Raw genomic sequence first — 15,882 nt, 5'->3', positions numbered from 1 at the left:
GCTTTCTGACTAGTCTATTTACCCTGTCATGGCAGCAGTATAGTCAAGCTGCCCTGGGCCTTACAAGTTAAAAAGCTTAATAAGATCAAAGTAATGATAATGGTTTTGATCAAATTCTTAAAGCCTATTATTTGTTGAAGAACATTTAGGTAGGAGTAGTGCAATGGTTGGTCTCTTGGCAGACAACATCACAGCTAAAGTTTTCCTTAAATCACTATGGACACTGTGTTAGTTTTCTGTCACTGTGAAACAATGTCATCACCAAGGCGTCTTAGAGATGAGAGGAAGGATTTATGTGGGCTTATGGCTCTAGAGGGATAGGAGGCCACAAAGGAAGGGACAACATGGCAGCAGACTGCGGGCGCAGCAGACTGCGGGCACAGCAGCGGAAACAGGAAGTTCAGAGCTCACATCTTGAACTACATCCTGGAAGCAGAGAGACAGAACTGGGAATAATTTAACTCTTAAAGCCAATGATATAGTTTCTCTAGCAAGGCCACACCTCCTAAACCTCCCCAAACAGTGCCATCAGCCGGGAGTCAAGTGTTCAGATCTCAGAGACTGGAGGGCACTTACCGTCTATCATGTAAGCACTTTAAGGAAAATAAAGACTTTTTCTGAGCCCCAGGCTTTATTATAAAATCCGTTCACTCCCTTTGGTCAGATTCCTGCCTGGACAGAGTTAAGAGCCTGGAAACCACTGTGCTACATGAATAAGTTTGGCCTCTGTAGACTTTGCTCTCCCTGTGTTTTTACTTTATCTCAAGGAAGATTCATTTGCTTAAGTTTTTGTGAGTCTATTCTTTCTGGTTTGCTGTTTTGCTAGCCATTTTATAATAACTATTTGGAACACTGCAGCATATTTTTAGATGGTTTGTAGTTGTTCTAACACAGTCAGTTTCGCTAGCCTATCTCTCCTAGTCCATTCATTTTAAAGGAAAATCCTTCTGTGAGGGGACTGAGTTCTACATTGAAGCTCAGTGCCCTTTCTATGCAATGAGTTGTCTCTGGCCACATCTTCATAGTCATTAGGAGCCCAGGCTATCTATTGGTAGCCAGAGATGTTGAAACTGAGTTATGGTACCCCAGGAATTATCAGAATAAGATGAGGGGTGCAGTGTGTCTGAGATGTGGAGACGAGTCTGACAATGTGGGAGTGTCTTTTGCATATAATTTTATCTTCCCCGTGGCTGAAGATAATTCCCATCCTAAAGGTGTGCAAATATAACATTATGAGGCTTTGATATCCAGGATTAGCAGCTTTTCTCTCATTCTAAGTAAAAGTCAGTACTGAGATGGACTTGGTTTCTATTAAGTGAAACTAATCATTACTTTGTTGTTTTTTTTTTTTAATTTAACAATAAACAGTACATTGTACGAGGAACACCCCGGCCTTCTTAGCGGAAAGACTTCATCAGGCTTTGAAGGTTGGTCTGAAATTTTAGTATTGCCCTCATAGATAGCATTCCTCATGGAGGAAAAAAATACTGTTTAATATTGGTAGATTATCATATTTCTTTTCCATTTCAGTGAATTTCTTTTTGTAGCTAATTTTTCTACTAATTTGCCTCAAAGTATAATAATAAATTCACCAGTCAGGATGGAGGTAGCTTGTGAAGCGTTAGCTGAATCATTTCCCTCACTTCCTTTGTGTAGGAAGTAGAACTTGTGGAATGTAAACCTCAAACAGCCGCTGAGAGGCATGGCCTCTGCAGTGTTCTTACTCCCAGTGAACCCAGCTGAGTCAGCAACCTGAGCAGGATACAGATGACTCATGTTCTTTTCATGTCTTCATTCCCTACAACCTGGCTAAGCTCAGAGGAAATGCTTCCTCGGTCTTAGTGGACATTTCCCATGGCTGTAAAAATAACGTCCAACTGAACATCTCTTTCCCCTCGTCTCACTCTGCCCCCCGTCCTGGTTCCTATGTCCAGTGCTCATAGGCTGTACCTACCAGAACTGGCCTTGCTCAGCTCTGGAAATCGAACATGACCTTCCCCGCCTTGTTCCTTCTGCCTCGGCCACCTCCTACTTCTTGCTATTCCCTGGTCACCAAGGCTGTTTCTCCATTGGCGTCTCTGTATTTGTCTTTCCCATCTGTAGGGTTTCTCCACTTGAGATGTGGCTGGCTTTTCCTCGTCTTTTCAGATCTGAACTCAAATGTCTCCTTTGAAAGAACACCCCCCCCCATGATGTGGCCAACTGTTCTCTTTCCATCACTCCGCATTCTAGTTCCCTGGGCTTTGTTCCTCGTTCTTTTTAATATTTATTAAAATAATCAGATGATTTGCTATCTCCATCTAGTAGAAAATAAACTCCATGGGGGGACAGAATCCATTCACATCTGTGTGCATGGTGCAGAGGAGAATGCTTGGTATACAGTAGATGTCCAACTGGCACTTGTTGGATACATCAATCAACAGAGCCAGTATGCACCTAACAGCCTCCTTGAACTGGTTCATGCTCTTTCCCCATTGTCTGCCCACCTGCAAACATCCCTCATGTCTCCCTGTTTTCTCCAGCTCTGCCATGGCCATCTCTTTACTGCAGCGGTCACATCTGGGTGGGTCTCAGGGTCTCTCCTCTTAGGCCTATCCTCATTCCGGTTCTCCTTGTAATCTGCTTCATATTTCAAATGGACTGTCTTGAAAACAATCACAGATAAGATCTAATCTCAGCATTCTTAGTTTAAAATATTGCAATAGTTCTACCCACATGTGTGGGATACAGTTAGAATTTTATCTCATGGTTAACAAGGTCTAGATCTTCCAGACGCATCATTTGTCGCTGTTCATTATTTATATATCCTCAGATGTGGTGTTCTCTCTTATCCTAAACTTTCATGCTTTCATACACATGCACACACACACACACACACACACACACACACACACACACACACAAGGGGGGGGCCTTTTGCTAGAGCGATCCTTGCTTCCTACACAAATCTCCTCCTCCTTCCCTGATGCATACATACATGTATAGCATGCGTGCCTTGGCGCCTCTGTCGCAGCCTCTCCAGGGCTGGGATCACAGGTGTGCCTCACATGTCCAGCATACTCCCACCCGATTATTTTAGCCTCCAGCATGTATGTCACTTTCTAGAGCAGACCTTTCCTAATCTTTAGTCTTTCTCAGGCTCTGCTAAAACATACTTCTATCGAACCCAATAGCTCCCATCTGTCAGACTAATTTTAATTACTTTTTATTTAATAGTTTTCTTCGCTCATAGAGAATTTGGTACATGATTTGATGATATTCACCCTCTCACCCACAACTCTTCCAAAATCCACTCTTCTTCCCTTTGTACCAACTTTTAGTCATTTTTTCTTTCTTTCTTTTTCATTTTTTGATCAAGGCCAATTTGAGCTGCCCTAATATTCTTGCTTGTGTAGCCTTGCACTGGAGCGTGGGAGACTTAGCAGTGGCTACACGTTTAGAGAACACTGCCCCTTTCTTCTCCCAGCAGCTAACTTTTACCAATTGCTCCACAGCTAGAGCTGGAATTTTGTGCCTACCCTGCTGCATGCTGGGATTGGTACCAGACTAATTTTCAGTGCCTTGTTTTCTAGCCAGATCCTTCATAGCATCGAAGGCTCATTGGGGATTTCTTCTTTGTGTTCTTTGTACCACGGCTATGCTCATTACAGGGGCTCATCACACATTTCTCTAACATATGAGTGGAGGGGTTTAGAGCTAAGTGAAGGAAGAGGAGTTACTATGGTTAAGGATTTTATGCACGATGACTTGTCTCTCATAATGGAGTTTCTGCATGCTGTTGTGCTACCAGGGTGCTGGAACGGATGAGTTCACTCTAAACAGAATAATGGTTTCCAGATCCGAGACCGACCTTCTGGACATCCGACAGGAGTTCAAGAAGCATTATGGCTACTCTCTCTACTCAGCCATTCAGGTAAGTCTACTCTGGAAACAGCAAGCACAAGCTCCCTTCCTCTGCCCACCATCTTCCTCTCCCAGTCCTTCAAGCATAGCTAGATCTGATTAGATTCCTCTCTCTTTGTCCATGCATTTTCTGAGTTTAAAATAGTTGTGCTGAAACATCCGCTAAAGGAGGGACTGGGGACTGGAGAGATGGCTCAGTGGTTAAGAGCATTCGTTGCTCTTGCAGAGGACCTGGATTTAGTTCCTAGCACCCACATGGCAACCATCCACAGCTCCAGTTCAGAGGATCTGACAGCTTTTTCTGGCTTCTGTGGGCACTGCATGCCCAAAAGTCTATGATCATTAAGAGAATTAATCCAGACTTGTTTCCTGAATCAATATGGGCACTGAGATTAAGTGAGGCTATTTAAGCAACCCAGTCACCCAGTACCACATTGACTAGGTCAAAGATCGAGTCTGGGTTTGCCTCTACCCGGGCCCCACAGGCTACATGACTCTCTTACCTCTGAGTTTTTAGATACGCTACAAACTTTCTCAGGAAAATCAGCTTTTGAGAACCAGCACCCAGAGAGGCCAGGACAAATGGGATAGCAACCAGCAGCGGGTAGGAAGTGTTGAGAGTCCCAAGATGGATGCACAGCTACAGAATTATTTATATTGTGCACATCCTGATTCTTGGCAGGATCTACCCCGCCAGCCTCTGGGACTCTTAAAGCCTGTTCCCTGAGGAGTGTGATGCCCAGCATGACCACTGGGAAAGCCTGGCCTAGGCCACGTCTCTGTATCACATTGAGTAGTTGGATGCAGCCCTACCCATGACAGACACCCTTAACCAGGCACAGATGTTAACCTTGGTGTCTCTAAGCACCTTGGGAGCATTCTAGTCTCAGGGCTCACAAATGTTTTTTTTTTTTTAATAAATGAATAAATGTATTCACTTCAACCAGTCAGCTAGATCTGCTCACCACGTCCTTTGTGCTTTTCAAACCGGAGCCTTTGTTTCCATGCTAAACTTTGACAGAGAAGGATGCGTGGGTAAGTTGAAATCATAACTGAGCCCAAAGAGCCCCAGGGTCTCCCTGGGGCTTAGCAAGGGTTTCGTCAGCAGCCCACACTGGATTCCATTTGAATTGATCCTGACCCGTTACAATAGCTTCAGTCATCGTAGGAAGATTCAATAACGTTAACCGCATTGTGCTTGCTAACGCAGAAAAGCAGACTCATACGTTTTACAACAATTGTCAGTAACAAGGTTGACGCACCAGGGGGGCTTCTGCTTCACCCTCACCCGACCAGAAAATTTGATTTAGCTGTGGCTCTCTGTCCCCTCATGGTCTGGGTGATGGTGGCTCATTGTGTTAGGGGACATTTAAACTATTTGCAGTTTGGTAAAAAGAAAAACCCATCGCGAAGAGTCCAGTTTGTGCGGTGATATCCTACGGCTTCCTTTCTCTCTACCTCCTGTGCACACTGTCGGGTAATCTCGTCCACGTTTTCCGGAGCGGCCAGTGGGATCCTTAGAGACGGTTGTCTCTGAATCTCAGGAGGTAGAATTCCGTGGTGTGTGCATCCCAGCCTTGACTCTGTCATCCTCTGCTCGCTCTGGGTATTTATTTAACTGCTTGTTGACCCCTCTCATGGGTGAAGGCTGGTAAAGAGAAGGAAGGGAAGAGCATAGGTGGGAAAACCCACATCGTTTCCTGACAAGACGGTTCAGGTGTGATGACACATGCTAATGACACCTATAATTTGGGAGTGGCTGAGGCAGAAGGATTTCTGGTGTGAGGCCAGCCTATACTGCATAGTGAGGCTCTATCTAAAAAGAAGATATTAATGGAAAGTTATATGCAACTACATTTTTTTGTTAGATTCCCCTGGTCAGTAACAAAAAGTGCTCCATAAGGGCAATGCAGTGACTACCCTAAGTAATCTTATAGCCTATAATACAGACCCCATATGAAGGCTTGAAGTAGACATTAACATATGTGATAATTGAAACTACATAATCTAGCTAAGTCCTAGATATGCAGTATGGAGATACAGGAATGGACAGAAAAGACATTTTGGGGTTGGGAAGGAATATTTCTCAGAGCAATTGATCGTGAGTCTGCCTACCTGGTCAGCAACAGGAACTGGGTGCCTCCTCTGGAATTCTTCTGGTCAGCAGGCTTCTAAGATGCATCCTAGAAACAGATCCTTGGTAAGAGACAGAAGAAAAAGGAACCTTAAGTCAGTTGCTTAAATAGAAAAATCTGCTTTAGGAAATGCTCAAGCAGGAGTAAAATGAATTCCCCCAGAGTTCTGAAGTCGGAGAATCTGTGCTATGCTCATCTAATCACGGGGATCTAGTGAGTGAGTGCTATGTGCTAGACTCAGGGCTAACGTTACAAGAAGAAACATTTCTTTTTGTTCCTATGAGATTACAAATACATGTAAATATCACTACTTTAATGTGAGGACGAGAGACGTGGTGCTCAGAGATCATCTAACAGGAGGACCTGCATGACAGGAATCACTTCTGTGGGGAAATGTGATTCCGACCTGGAAAGTGACCGGGTGCTAGCAAGCAGAAGGTGTGCCTATGTGAGATTAGTTAAGCATTCTACGGGAATAACAACCAATGTAAAGATCTTGGTGCAGAAGAAACAACGAAAACAGGGTAGAAGGTCTAGGCCGTGCAGGAATTCTCTGGCATCATATATACAGTCTCGTCTGTAGCACACAGGGCTGTGAAGTCAATGCGAGTGTTGTGCAGGAGAGTTCCTTGGTCATTCAGAAGGTTCTGGTGACTGTGAAAAATGACCTAAACAGAGACTAGGAGAGATGTGCAGCAATGAGTGAGGTAGTTGCGACACAGCCACACTGGAGTTCACGTGAGCGGGGATGGTAGTCACGCAAACAAAGCCGAGAACAGAGGCTCAGCTGGGCTTGGTATGAGAAGTGAGGAGAGGGTCAAGGATGACTCACAGAATTCTCTCTCAGGAAAGAGCAAGAAGAGCCATTTCCTACAAGAGGGTCCGATCTTAGGGTAGCTTCCTTTGGGGTGGTGTGCGGAAGTTTCTGGTCTTGAATGTTTTGAGTTTGGGATGTGTTAGGAGTCAGTACTTGGAGAGGCCAGTGAAATTGTTGCTACTGCAAATATGTTATGAGAGTCAGTGTCCTGGGTACCTTCTGATGCTGCCTTAAATACCCCGAGGAAAATGGCTTCAGGAGTCAGGCTTAGTGGCACACACCTTTAACTCCGGCACTCAGAAGACAGAAGTGAGAAGATTTCTATGAATTTGAGGCAAGCCTCATCTACAGCGCACGTTCCGGGCCACCAAGGGCTACACAGTGAGACCTCTAAATAAATAAATAACCAAACGACCTAAGGGATAAAGAGTTCGCTTTTGGCTACAGTTCGAGAGAGAAAGAATCCATCAGGGCATGGAAGACAAGGCAGCAGGCAGTAGGAGGTTGGTAGCAGGAGCAGGAAGCTGGCTAATCATGGCCATCTATATTCAGAAGGAAGGAAGAGAACAGGAAGTGGGGCCATGCTGAAAGAACAAACAAACAAACCTAAAGCCCACCCCCCAGTATGAATCTGGTCAGTTTCAGGGACTTCCTGAAGCTATTTTGAGTTGTTTACCTTCCAGCTTAAGGAGCTTCCCTATGGGATGGAACGTTTTGAATCTCTAAGAACACTCACACAACAAGAATGAATGACCAGGCTCTCTGATTTGAGGGCAGCTTTCTTACACTCTGTATTTCTCATTTAATTACAATAAGAAATAGAGTTCATACTCCGCTGCATAGGGTTTGTATAAGGGTTGCCATAGTTAAAATAAGCTTTTCCTTTAAGCTTTTTATGTTGGGAATTCAACCCAGTGCCTTATGCCCATTAAGCACACTACGAACCATTGAGTAACACCTTCAGTTCTCCATGGTAAGTGTTTGAGTTGCAAATAGAAGTGCCAAATTAACATTCATTGTTACTAAACTGTAGTTTTTAGGTGTTTTGTTGGCACCTATTATGTAATATCATGTAATCGTTGAAACCTTGTTCCTTTCTTTTAAAGTCCTAGTTGAAGTTCAGGAGGATGTGAACATTATATATTGCAGAGAACGACGTAGGTAGGAGCAGAGCTGCCCTCACTATGAAAGAATGACATGTGCTGTGCCGAACAGGGGAGCTCGCCCGCCTCCTGGCCAAGGGAATGCCCTAGCACAGTGGGGTCTCATTCACCTCTAACTCCCCCATTATTTACTGCGTATTCTTCTCTGTTTGTCCTGTCCTTTGCAGTCAGATACTTCTGGAGACTACAGAGCCGTACTCCTGAAGATCTGTGGAGGAGACGACTGAAGAAGACGGTCTCCGAAGGCTACTGCCATGACCGTGGGCCTCCACAATGGCAAAGGCTCTGCCTACTACTTTTCTGCAACATTCCAGAGTGCAAGCAAAAGCAGGACTGCAGTCTGTCTGCCTGATAGGAATCATCACCATTGCAAGAGCAAAAGCAAACAGGATTTTATGTTAGAGCACCTCATTCATAATGTAGAGGGAAATTCAGCTTACATTTAAAGACCTACTAATGATTTTCTATTTTGCTTAGGAGGTTGGCATCGCTGTAGTCTGAAGTCATTAAACATAAATCAGGATTCTAAAAATGGTTGCCTTTGTTAAATATAATTTGTGCATTTGCTTTCAGCATCTATCAATACTGTGTGTTGCTTGGTGCCAACAAATATCTAAAGATATGCTTGTTGTAAATGCTGCTGCTCCTTCTATTTATCACTTTATCAGTGTGTTCTAAAACATAATAATGGAATGGCATGGTGGTGCATACCTACAATCCCATCACTTAGGAGGTGGAGGCAGGGGGATGAATAGTTTGGGATCATCTTTGTGAAGTTGCAGGAGATATAAAGAAGTCCATTAACAGCTTAGTGTGGTTGAGGCTCAGGGCTTAGGGGAAGAGAATGGTATCCTGTGGATTTTTGTCAGGGAAACAAAGTAATAATATTGGACTGGCTGTTGTCAGGAAAAACAGGATTGCTGGCAGATACTTCCAGCATTCCTTGGGAATCTGTGAAGTGGATTACTGTCTGCTAGCAAGAGCTACCACCCCATCTCCCCTTTCTCTGATGGTTGAGGCATCTGGCTCCAAGTACTACAGTGCATGCTCAGTGCCAGTGCTAATCTACGGGCTGCTTAGTTCTTACCAAACTGCTCCAGTTCACAGAATCCCCTCCTCTACCCTGCAGCTACTGCTTTTCTGTAGGACCCATGAGGTTTTCCTACTCCCATTCTTCTCTCTGCTCCAGAGAGGTAGCTCTGGCGTTTGACAGTCTGCCCCTCTCCTCTCTGCTCCAGAAACATTGTCGTGGCTGTTTCAGAATTTCCCAAAGGCCTCTGACTATTCTCTATCTTACATCTACAGTAAAATCCTTCCTCCTACCCATGCATCGGTCGGTTTTGTCAGCTTCTCTGTGTCTTCACTTAGACCTCCAGGTCTCAGCACCTGATGTAAGAGAGGGCACAGTAAAGAAATGACTGAAATAGCTACTTTGTGAATGGCAAGAAGGTTTTTATTATAAATAAGAGAGAGAAAACAGCCAGAAGCATTTGTATGGTCAAGAATTGAGAGAAAAAGAAGCAGACAGCCATGGTCAGGGCTAGAGAAATGGGCATGAAAAAATCATGTATAAGGAACACAGGTAGCCAAGGGGAGTGAACCCTGTGAGCCGCAGCAACCTGGGTGTTTAGGGTAGAGGGGGAGGTGAGAAGAGACAGGATGTGGGCTTTGAAATGCATAAGAGGTACATGTACCTGAATAAGGACCCAGGGACCTGGAGGTAGCATGGGCTTTGATGTATAACCACAGGTACATGCCAAGGAAAGTGGCCCTTTCTAGCAGGTCTCTGAGGAATACTTGGATCCTATATCCACAAGATTGTTTTATACTGAAGCAAAATATTTAAAAAGGTATTCACAGGGATGGAGAGATGGACTATCAGTTAAGTGTCCTCTTGCTCTTCCAGTGTACCTGAATACAGTTCCCGGCACCCATGTAAGGCAGCTCACCACCACCTGTAACCCCAGTTCCAGAAGGTTACAGACGGATTTACCTTCCAAGAGCACTTGAATTTATGTGAATATTGCCCCACACATACACATAATTAAAAATAGTAAAAATAGATCTTGAAGATTTTTTTTTTTAAAAAAAGGTATTCCATAGAACATAACCCTCAATAATTGTATTTTAAGTCATGGTCGGTGGTTCATGCCTGTACTTACAGCTACTAAATTTAACTAATATTCTTTTAATTAAATTTATTTCATATAATATATTTTAATCAGTTTTACTTCCCTCAATTCTTCCAGATGCTCTGTACTTCCCTACCCACCCAACTTCTCTCTCTCTTTTATAAAACAAATCAAAGCAAAGAACCCACAAAACACACACACACACACACACACACACACACGAAGATCAAAACAAGCAAGAAAAAAAAGTAAGAAAAAAAGTCAAAACAAAATGAAACAAAAAGATCGTAAAAAAAGAAAGGAAGAAACAAAGAAAAGAAAAAAAGAAAAGAAATCATTGTGTTAGTTGTGTATTGGCCGACTGCTCTTGGGCATGGGCACTGCCCTGAGGTGTGATTGACAGTGTGGCTCCACTGGAAAAAACCAATTCACCTTTTCCCAGAGGTATCACTTGCAAATAGCTTCTCGGTTAGGGGTGTGTTTTAGGATTTCTATTGCTGTGAAGAGACGCCATGACCTCAGAAACTCTTATAAAGGAAAACATTTAATTGAGGCTAGCTTATAGTTTCAGAGGTTTAGCCCATTATTGGCATGGTGGCATGCAGACAGACAAGATGCTGGAGAAGGAACTGAAAGTTTTACATCTTGATCCTCAGGCAGCAGAAGCAGCTGTGTACTGGGCGTATCTTGAACATACAGGAGACCCCAACACCTGCCCCCACAGTGACACACTTCCTCAATATATCAGTTAAAGAAATAGCAGCCTAGATGTCGTAGGGAGAGCCTTGGACCTTCTACAAAGCAAAGTGCCTTACTCTGCTTTAGGATTAGAGGGGGGTAGAATGGAAGGGTGTGTGGAGGGAATGGGAGGAGGAGAGGGAGTGGAAATTTGGATTGGTATTTTTTTAAAAAAATATAATAAAAAAGAAATAGGTAATAATGAAAAACCAAAAAGTGGGATTTATTCAATACAACATTCAAAAGAAGAACCAAGAAAGCTAGTCAGTGGCCCACACACACATCAATACCTAAGACACTAAGGCTGCAATAGAGGGAAATCGGTATGCATAATTAAGAGTCCTGGTCAAGGTATTGCCCCGGCCACCTTTGGCACACCGTCTAGGCTTTCGTCTGTCCTACAAGGGGGACTGACAAGTTGGCAGTCTCTTTTCTAGAGACAAGCTCCTTTTCTGGCTGATGGAACCTTTTCCTTCTCTCATCCTGACTGGGGAAATTACTTAGGAGTTCATTGTCTCCACGGTCTGATAGCCAAAGAAAAGGCAAAGTTGCCTCTCTGGAGAGTATCTTCCCACCTGCTAGGACACTTCCAAGATCTTACCTCCAAAAGAAAGAAGCTGCTGCTACCTGACTGTATACGTTATTACAGTTGTTAGTCAAGACGGGTGGTTTTCATTGCCTCCAGTTTCCACAAGGTGGCAGGTCAAGTTCAAAGCCAAACAGTTGGCTTTGTGTTCCAACGGCAAAACCTACTTGTGTTTCATGGAGGGGGCGTCAGGGCGCAGGCATCTTGCCATCACTGCAAACGCTTTCTCAAGGGACCATGTGAAACCAAAGGACATCTCTAGCGTTTTCTGGAGGGCTGCTTTTGTATGACGTATACACTAACCCTGACATGGATGGCCTTCACCAGTAAGTCAGCTCACTGAGCACTGTGCTTAGTCCCTGAAGACAGCGAAGGGGGAGCCTTGCAAGCTGGGAGGAGTCCTGGGCTTGTGACTGGTAAACTGAAGAAGCCAAGAGATTCCAGAGCAAGAATATGCTTGGTCTAGAGGTTGGGTGCAGCAAAAAACGGCAAATGAAGATACTGGATAGATGATTTTCAAAGAACCTACCTGTAAGGGCTTTTGAAAGAAATGTTCAGATAATACAATCTTGGCTTTTCTTCTGCATGTCCTCTGCCATCCATTTTCATGTCTTTGCATACCATTGATAACCTCCAATTTCTGCAATTATAATTTGTCTTGAATGCATTGGTTTTGGAATCAGATTGCCCTGGGCTCACATCTTGACTTTATACTTACTGTGTAGTAAATCAGCACATAATTCGCAAATACCCCTCCCTCTCTTTACTACCTGATACTTTAGCTAGGAATCATAGAACTTACCTCAACGACTTATGAATATTAAATGGCATGAAGAATATAAAGGACTTAGATCCATAAAAATTAGGTAGTGAGCTAGGGACATGCCTCGGTTGGTAAGTGCTTGTCTAGGATGCATAAGGCCCTGAGTGTAGTCCCCAGAACCACATAAATCAGTAAGTGCTCAATACACATCTGAAGAGAAAATAAATAAAATTAATCTTTGTCCTTTTTCCAGTTTGTCATTGGAAGTCTTTGGGGCAAATATTCCTTTGACAGTGAGTCAAATGTGTACAGCTTGGTGATCGCAGGCTCCGACAACAGGTCCGTGGTCCAGTCAAGAGGCACGGGCTTTGATTGTTGTAAATACGTGTGAAGTTTCAGTAAGTCAGTTTAGCGTGCTCAGCCTAGGGCCTGCACCCTGTAAAGTGCTCCATAAATGCTAGCCGCTGTTCTCTGGCTTTCTTTGGAAAACTTACAATGACTTGTACTCATTCAGCTGGGGGACGTGGGATGTTGTAAAGTTCCCTTGAGTTTGCAATTATGAGAGGAGATAAAGCTGACCTTGGCAAGTCCCTGCTTACCAAGCCGTGCTTTATGAAGCGTGGAAAGTACCCCAAATTTCTTTTCAAAACTACCCAATTAGTGAGTAGACTTAGCTCCTTCCACCCACTCTCTGGATATCCCCCCAGTCCCCGAGAACTAAGTGAGTGTTGGTCGCTTTGTACTTAAGCCATTTTGCTGGTCCTTTATTTTTCCAGTAAAGGTAAGTCTAGCTTGGTGGCAGCTTCTTCACCATGAGCAGCCCTGCACCCAGACCAGAGCTTTCATGTTCTTCGATCACCTTTGCAAAGTCAAAGAGAGGGAATTTCAGAGGTCAGTCACCCAATAGCACTTCTCTTGAATAACTGCTGAAGCACACTTGAAAATGACACCTCAACCCAAGCCACCCAAACAGTCAGTTCAGCTTCGTGTGTGTGTGTGTGTGTGTGTGTGTGTGTGTGTGTGTGTGTGTGTGTGTAGACCACGCAAAAAAACTGACTGTCAATAACTGTGTGTGCTTTGTTTGGGAAAAGCTCTATGAGGGAAACCAACAAATAAACGAGCAACAAAACCACAGTCCAAAGTGACTTTGCAGAGGACTGGTATTGCATTAAAACAACAGTCGTGACTTGCCAATTGACACTGACCCCCTGAGCTGGTGGTGGACAGAAAGCTGAAACTGACATTGAGCTTAGCCAGCTCCAGCATGAAGGAGCATGCCCCAGTGAGGAGGAGAAGACAGAGAACAAAGGGAGAGACACAATGAGCACCAATCAGCACCTCCCTTCAGAGTACCAGGCACACTGGTCTACCATGTCTACTTCAGAGAGCCTCCACAGACTTCTGGTGCGGAAACATCTACTTCTTTTGTGCTGTGTTATGTTAGAAAGCCAAGCCCACAAAAGGAAAGCCCAGATCACACATTGCAAATCCTATTTAAGCAGGTGTTGACTGACCTCATCATGGAAAATGGTGACTTTGATTATTCCCACTCTAAGCACACTGCCCCGGCCTTTTATTCTTTTGATACTTAGTGCATGGTACTGTTGCAATGTGCTAGGGCTTGGAGGGTGAATGCAGTCATGCGTTTCCTGGTTTCAAGGAGCTGTGGACAGAATGTTGTGTTAGAGGGAGTACCGTAAAGAAACTGGCGACAGACACTGGTGGTGTGACCTTTCCATCAGGGAGAAGGTTTTTTCTTTTCATTTTTATTGTGGGTGCGAAAGAGAAAAGATCCAGAACCGTCTGGAGAAATATTAAGGTCCAGAGCAGAGAGAAAAAGAAGTAGACTCGACATAGCCAGTAAGGCAGACATGGCCAGGGCTGGGAGAGGGGAGCATAGCAGGTGCAGAGAAAAAAAAAAAGACTGTTATAAAGAGAAAAAAACGTGTATCCTGGAAAGAGGGATCTGGAGAGGCTAGGTGGGCTTGGAAATGTATAACAAGTACTGGTGAATAGGAGCAGAGGGAATCAGGAGGGAAGCTGTGTGTCCAAGACACACAGGCACAGGTACCGTCAACAGAGAGTCACGAGCCCCTTCTGCCAGAGGTAAGGGAAATGACTCCTTTTGGTAGATAGGAACCAGGTTCACAAGTTCCTGGGGGTAATGCTGGCTTTTCACTAATCACCGGAAATCCTACAGTCCAGCTTGAGCTGGTTTCTGGATATTTGGACAGCCTGAGACCTAAGCAATGTCACCAGGGCATTAAGGCTACAAGCCTGTCTCCTGAAAGTCCTCACAAACGAAGCTTGGCCACCCACCCATCCACAGCATGCTGATTAAAAAGACAATTGTGAAATGTAGAGAGGAGAGACTCATTTGTGTAGTCACGTTGGGAAGGAAAAAAATATTCAGGTCCAGTGACTCCAAAGTCTGCCTTTGTGTCCCTGATAATGAGATTTCGGTTTAGAAAGAAGGCAAGAGGTTCGCACAGCTAATCACTCTTGGCCAAGGTGTGGTCACTGGCTCATCACTGTTTCAGCTCTAACCTGTCCTACAAGATGATCCCACACATTGTCAGACCCTGTGAAATTCTTCCCTAGGAGACAAGATCCTCCTTTGGAACCAGGTCTTCAGTCTCTCCCTTCTCTCGGCATGAGCCTGCTGGGGAAACTCTGCTCCCTGAGGGTCAGTGTTTCGATAGCTAATGACCAAGTTGGGGAGCACAAGTGTGGCTCTTTAGGGTACCTTCCCTCCTGCTGAGGAAGTTACGTGGAGAAGGGAGGAGATGATATTGGCTAATTAGCAAGGCAATTTGGTACTTATACGAACAGTGGGGGGAGGGAGTGGGAATCTGGGTTTGCTGTGTAACCTCCTTTGCACACTGTCTGAGAATTGTAGAACTAGGCATTAGGTGTCTGAAGACATGGCTGATTTTACACGCTCAAGGCAAGCACTCTGCCACTGAACGACAGCCTCAGTCCTCCCTTTGCCTTTTATTTTGAGACAAGATCTCATTAAATTGCCCAGACTGACCTTAAATTTCCTACGTAGCCTAGGCTGGCCTCAGTGTCTGATCCTCCTCCTTCAGTTCCTGTAACTCGTGTTGCGGCCTTGAACAACCAGACCTGATTCAATGAAGAATCTTCAGTGCAGATATGAAGACTAGAGGTAGCCTAATGCAGGCTCTATGCCAGCTATGGCATTGCTAGCAGTGTGGCCATGTGTGGTGGCAAATTATTTAAACCTTGTGTTCCTCCAGGTCCTGACCAGTGAAGTTTGAATTATAGTAAATAAACCAGTCTCCTAGTAAGTACTACGAAGACTGAGAGAACTGATGTAAGTACTCAGAACCACAGTAAAATGGGTGGGACTGGAAGATGCTATTAGAAACGCTGCGGACAGTTGTGCACCCCTAACATGGGCAGAGGTGAAGGGGGAGCTAGAGATGCACACACACTTATAAAAGACTACGGGAGAGGGGAGCTGACGGAATGACGGGGGAACAAGACTGGGAAGGCTAATAGGAAAGAAACATCAGTGGCAGCTGTTCCTCCCTGGGTCATGAGATTATACTTCATTCTTTTTCTTCTGCTCCTAGCTTCTGCATTTTAAACCACTTAAGGGATTCACTGTTTTATTTTTTT

The 15,882-nt window shown here is 44.4% G+C and overlaps 1 protein-coding gene across 1 annotated transcript in view; it reads left to right on the top strand.

Moving 5' to 3' along the window:
- Anxa3 (annexin A3) overlaps nt 1-8,550 on the top strand; it is a 55,917-nt gene extending 47,367 nt beyond the window's left edge. The window contains exons 11-13 of the mRNA XM_048426209.3: nt 1,369-1,427; nt 3,791-3,913; nt 8,186-8,550. Coding sequence (XP_048282166.3) covers nt 1,369-1,427; nt 3,791-3,913; nt 8,186-8,245 — 242 coding nt within the window. The 3' untranslated portion in view covers nt 8,246-8,550. The remainder of the gene's footprint in view (nt 1-1,368; nt 1,428-3,790; nt 3,914-8,185) is intronic.
- Nucleotides 8,551-15,882: the final 7,332 nt, after the last annotated feature.

Source organism: Myodes glareolus, chromosome 8 (genome assembly GCF_982192425.1).
Source record: "Myodes glareolus chromosome 8, mMyoGla1.1, whole genome shotgun sequence".
Taxonomy (NCBI): domain Eukaryota; kingdom Metazoa; phylum Chordata; class Mammalia; order Rodentia; family Cricetidae; genus Myodes; species Myodes glareolus.
This window is presented reverse-complemented; position numbering and strand designations above follow the sequence as displayed.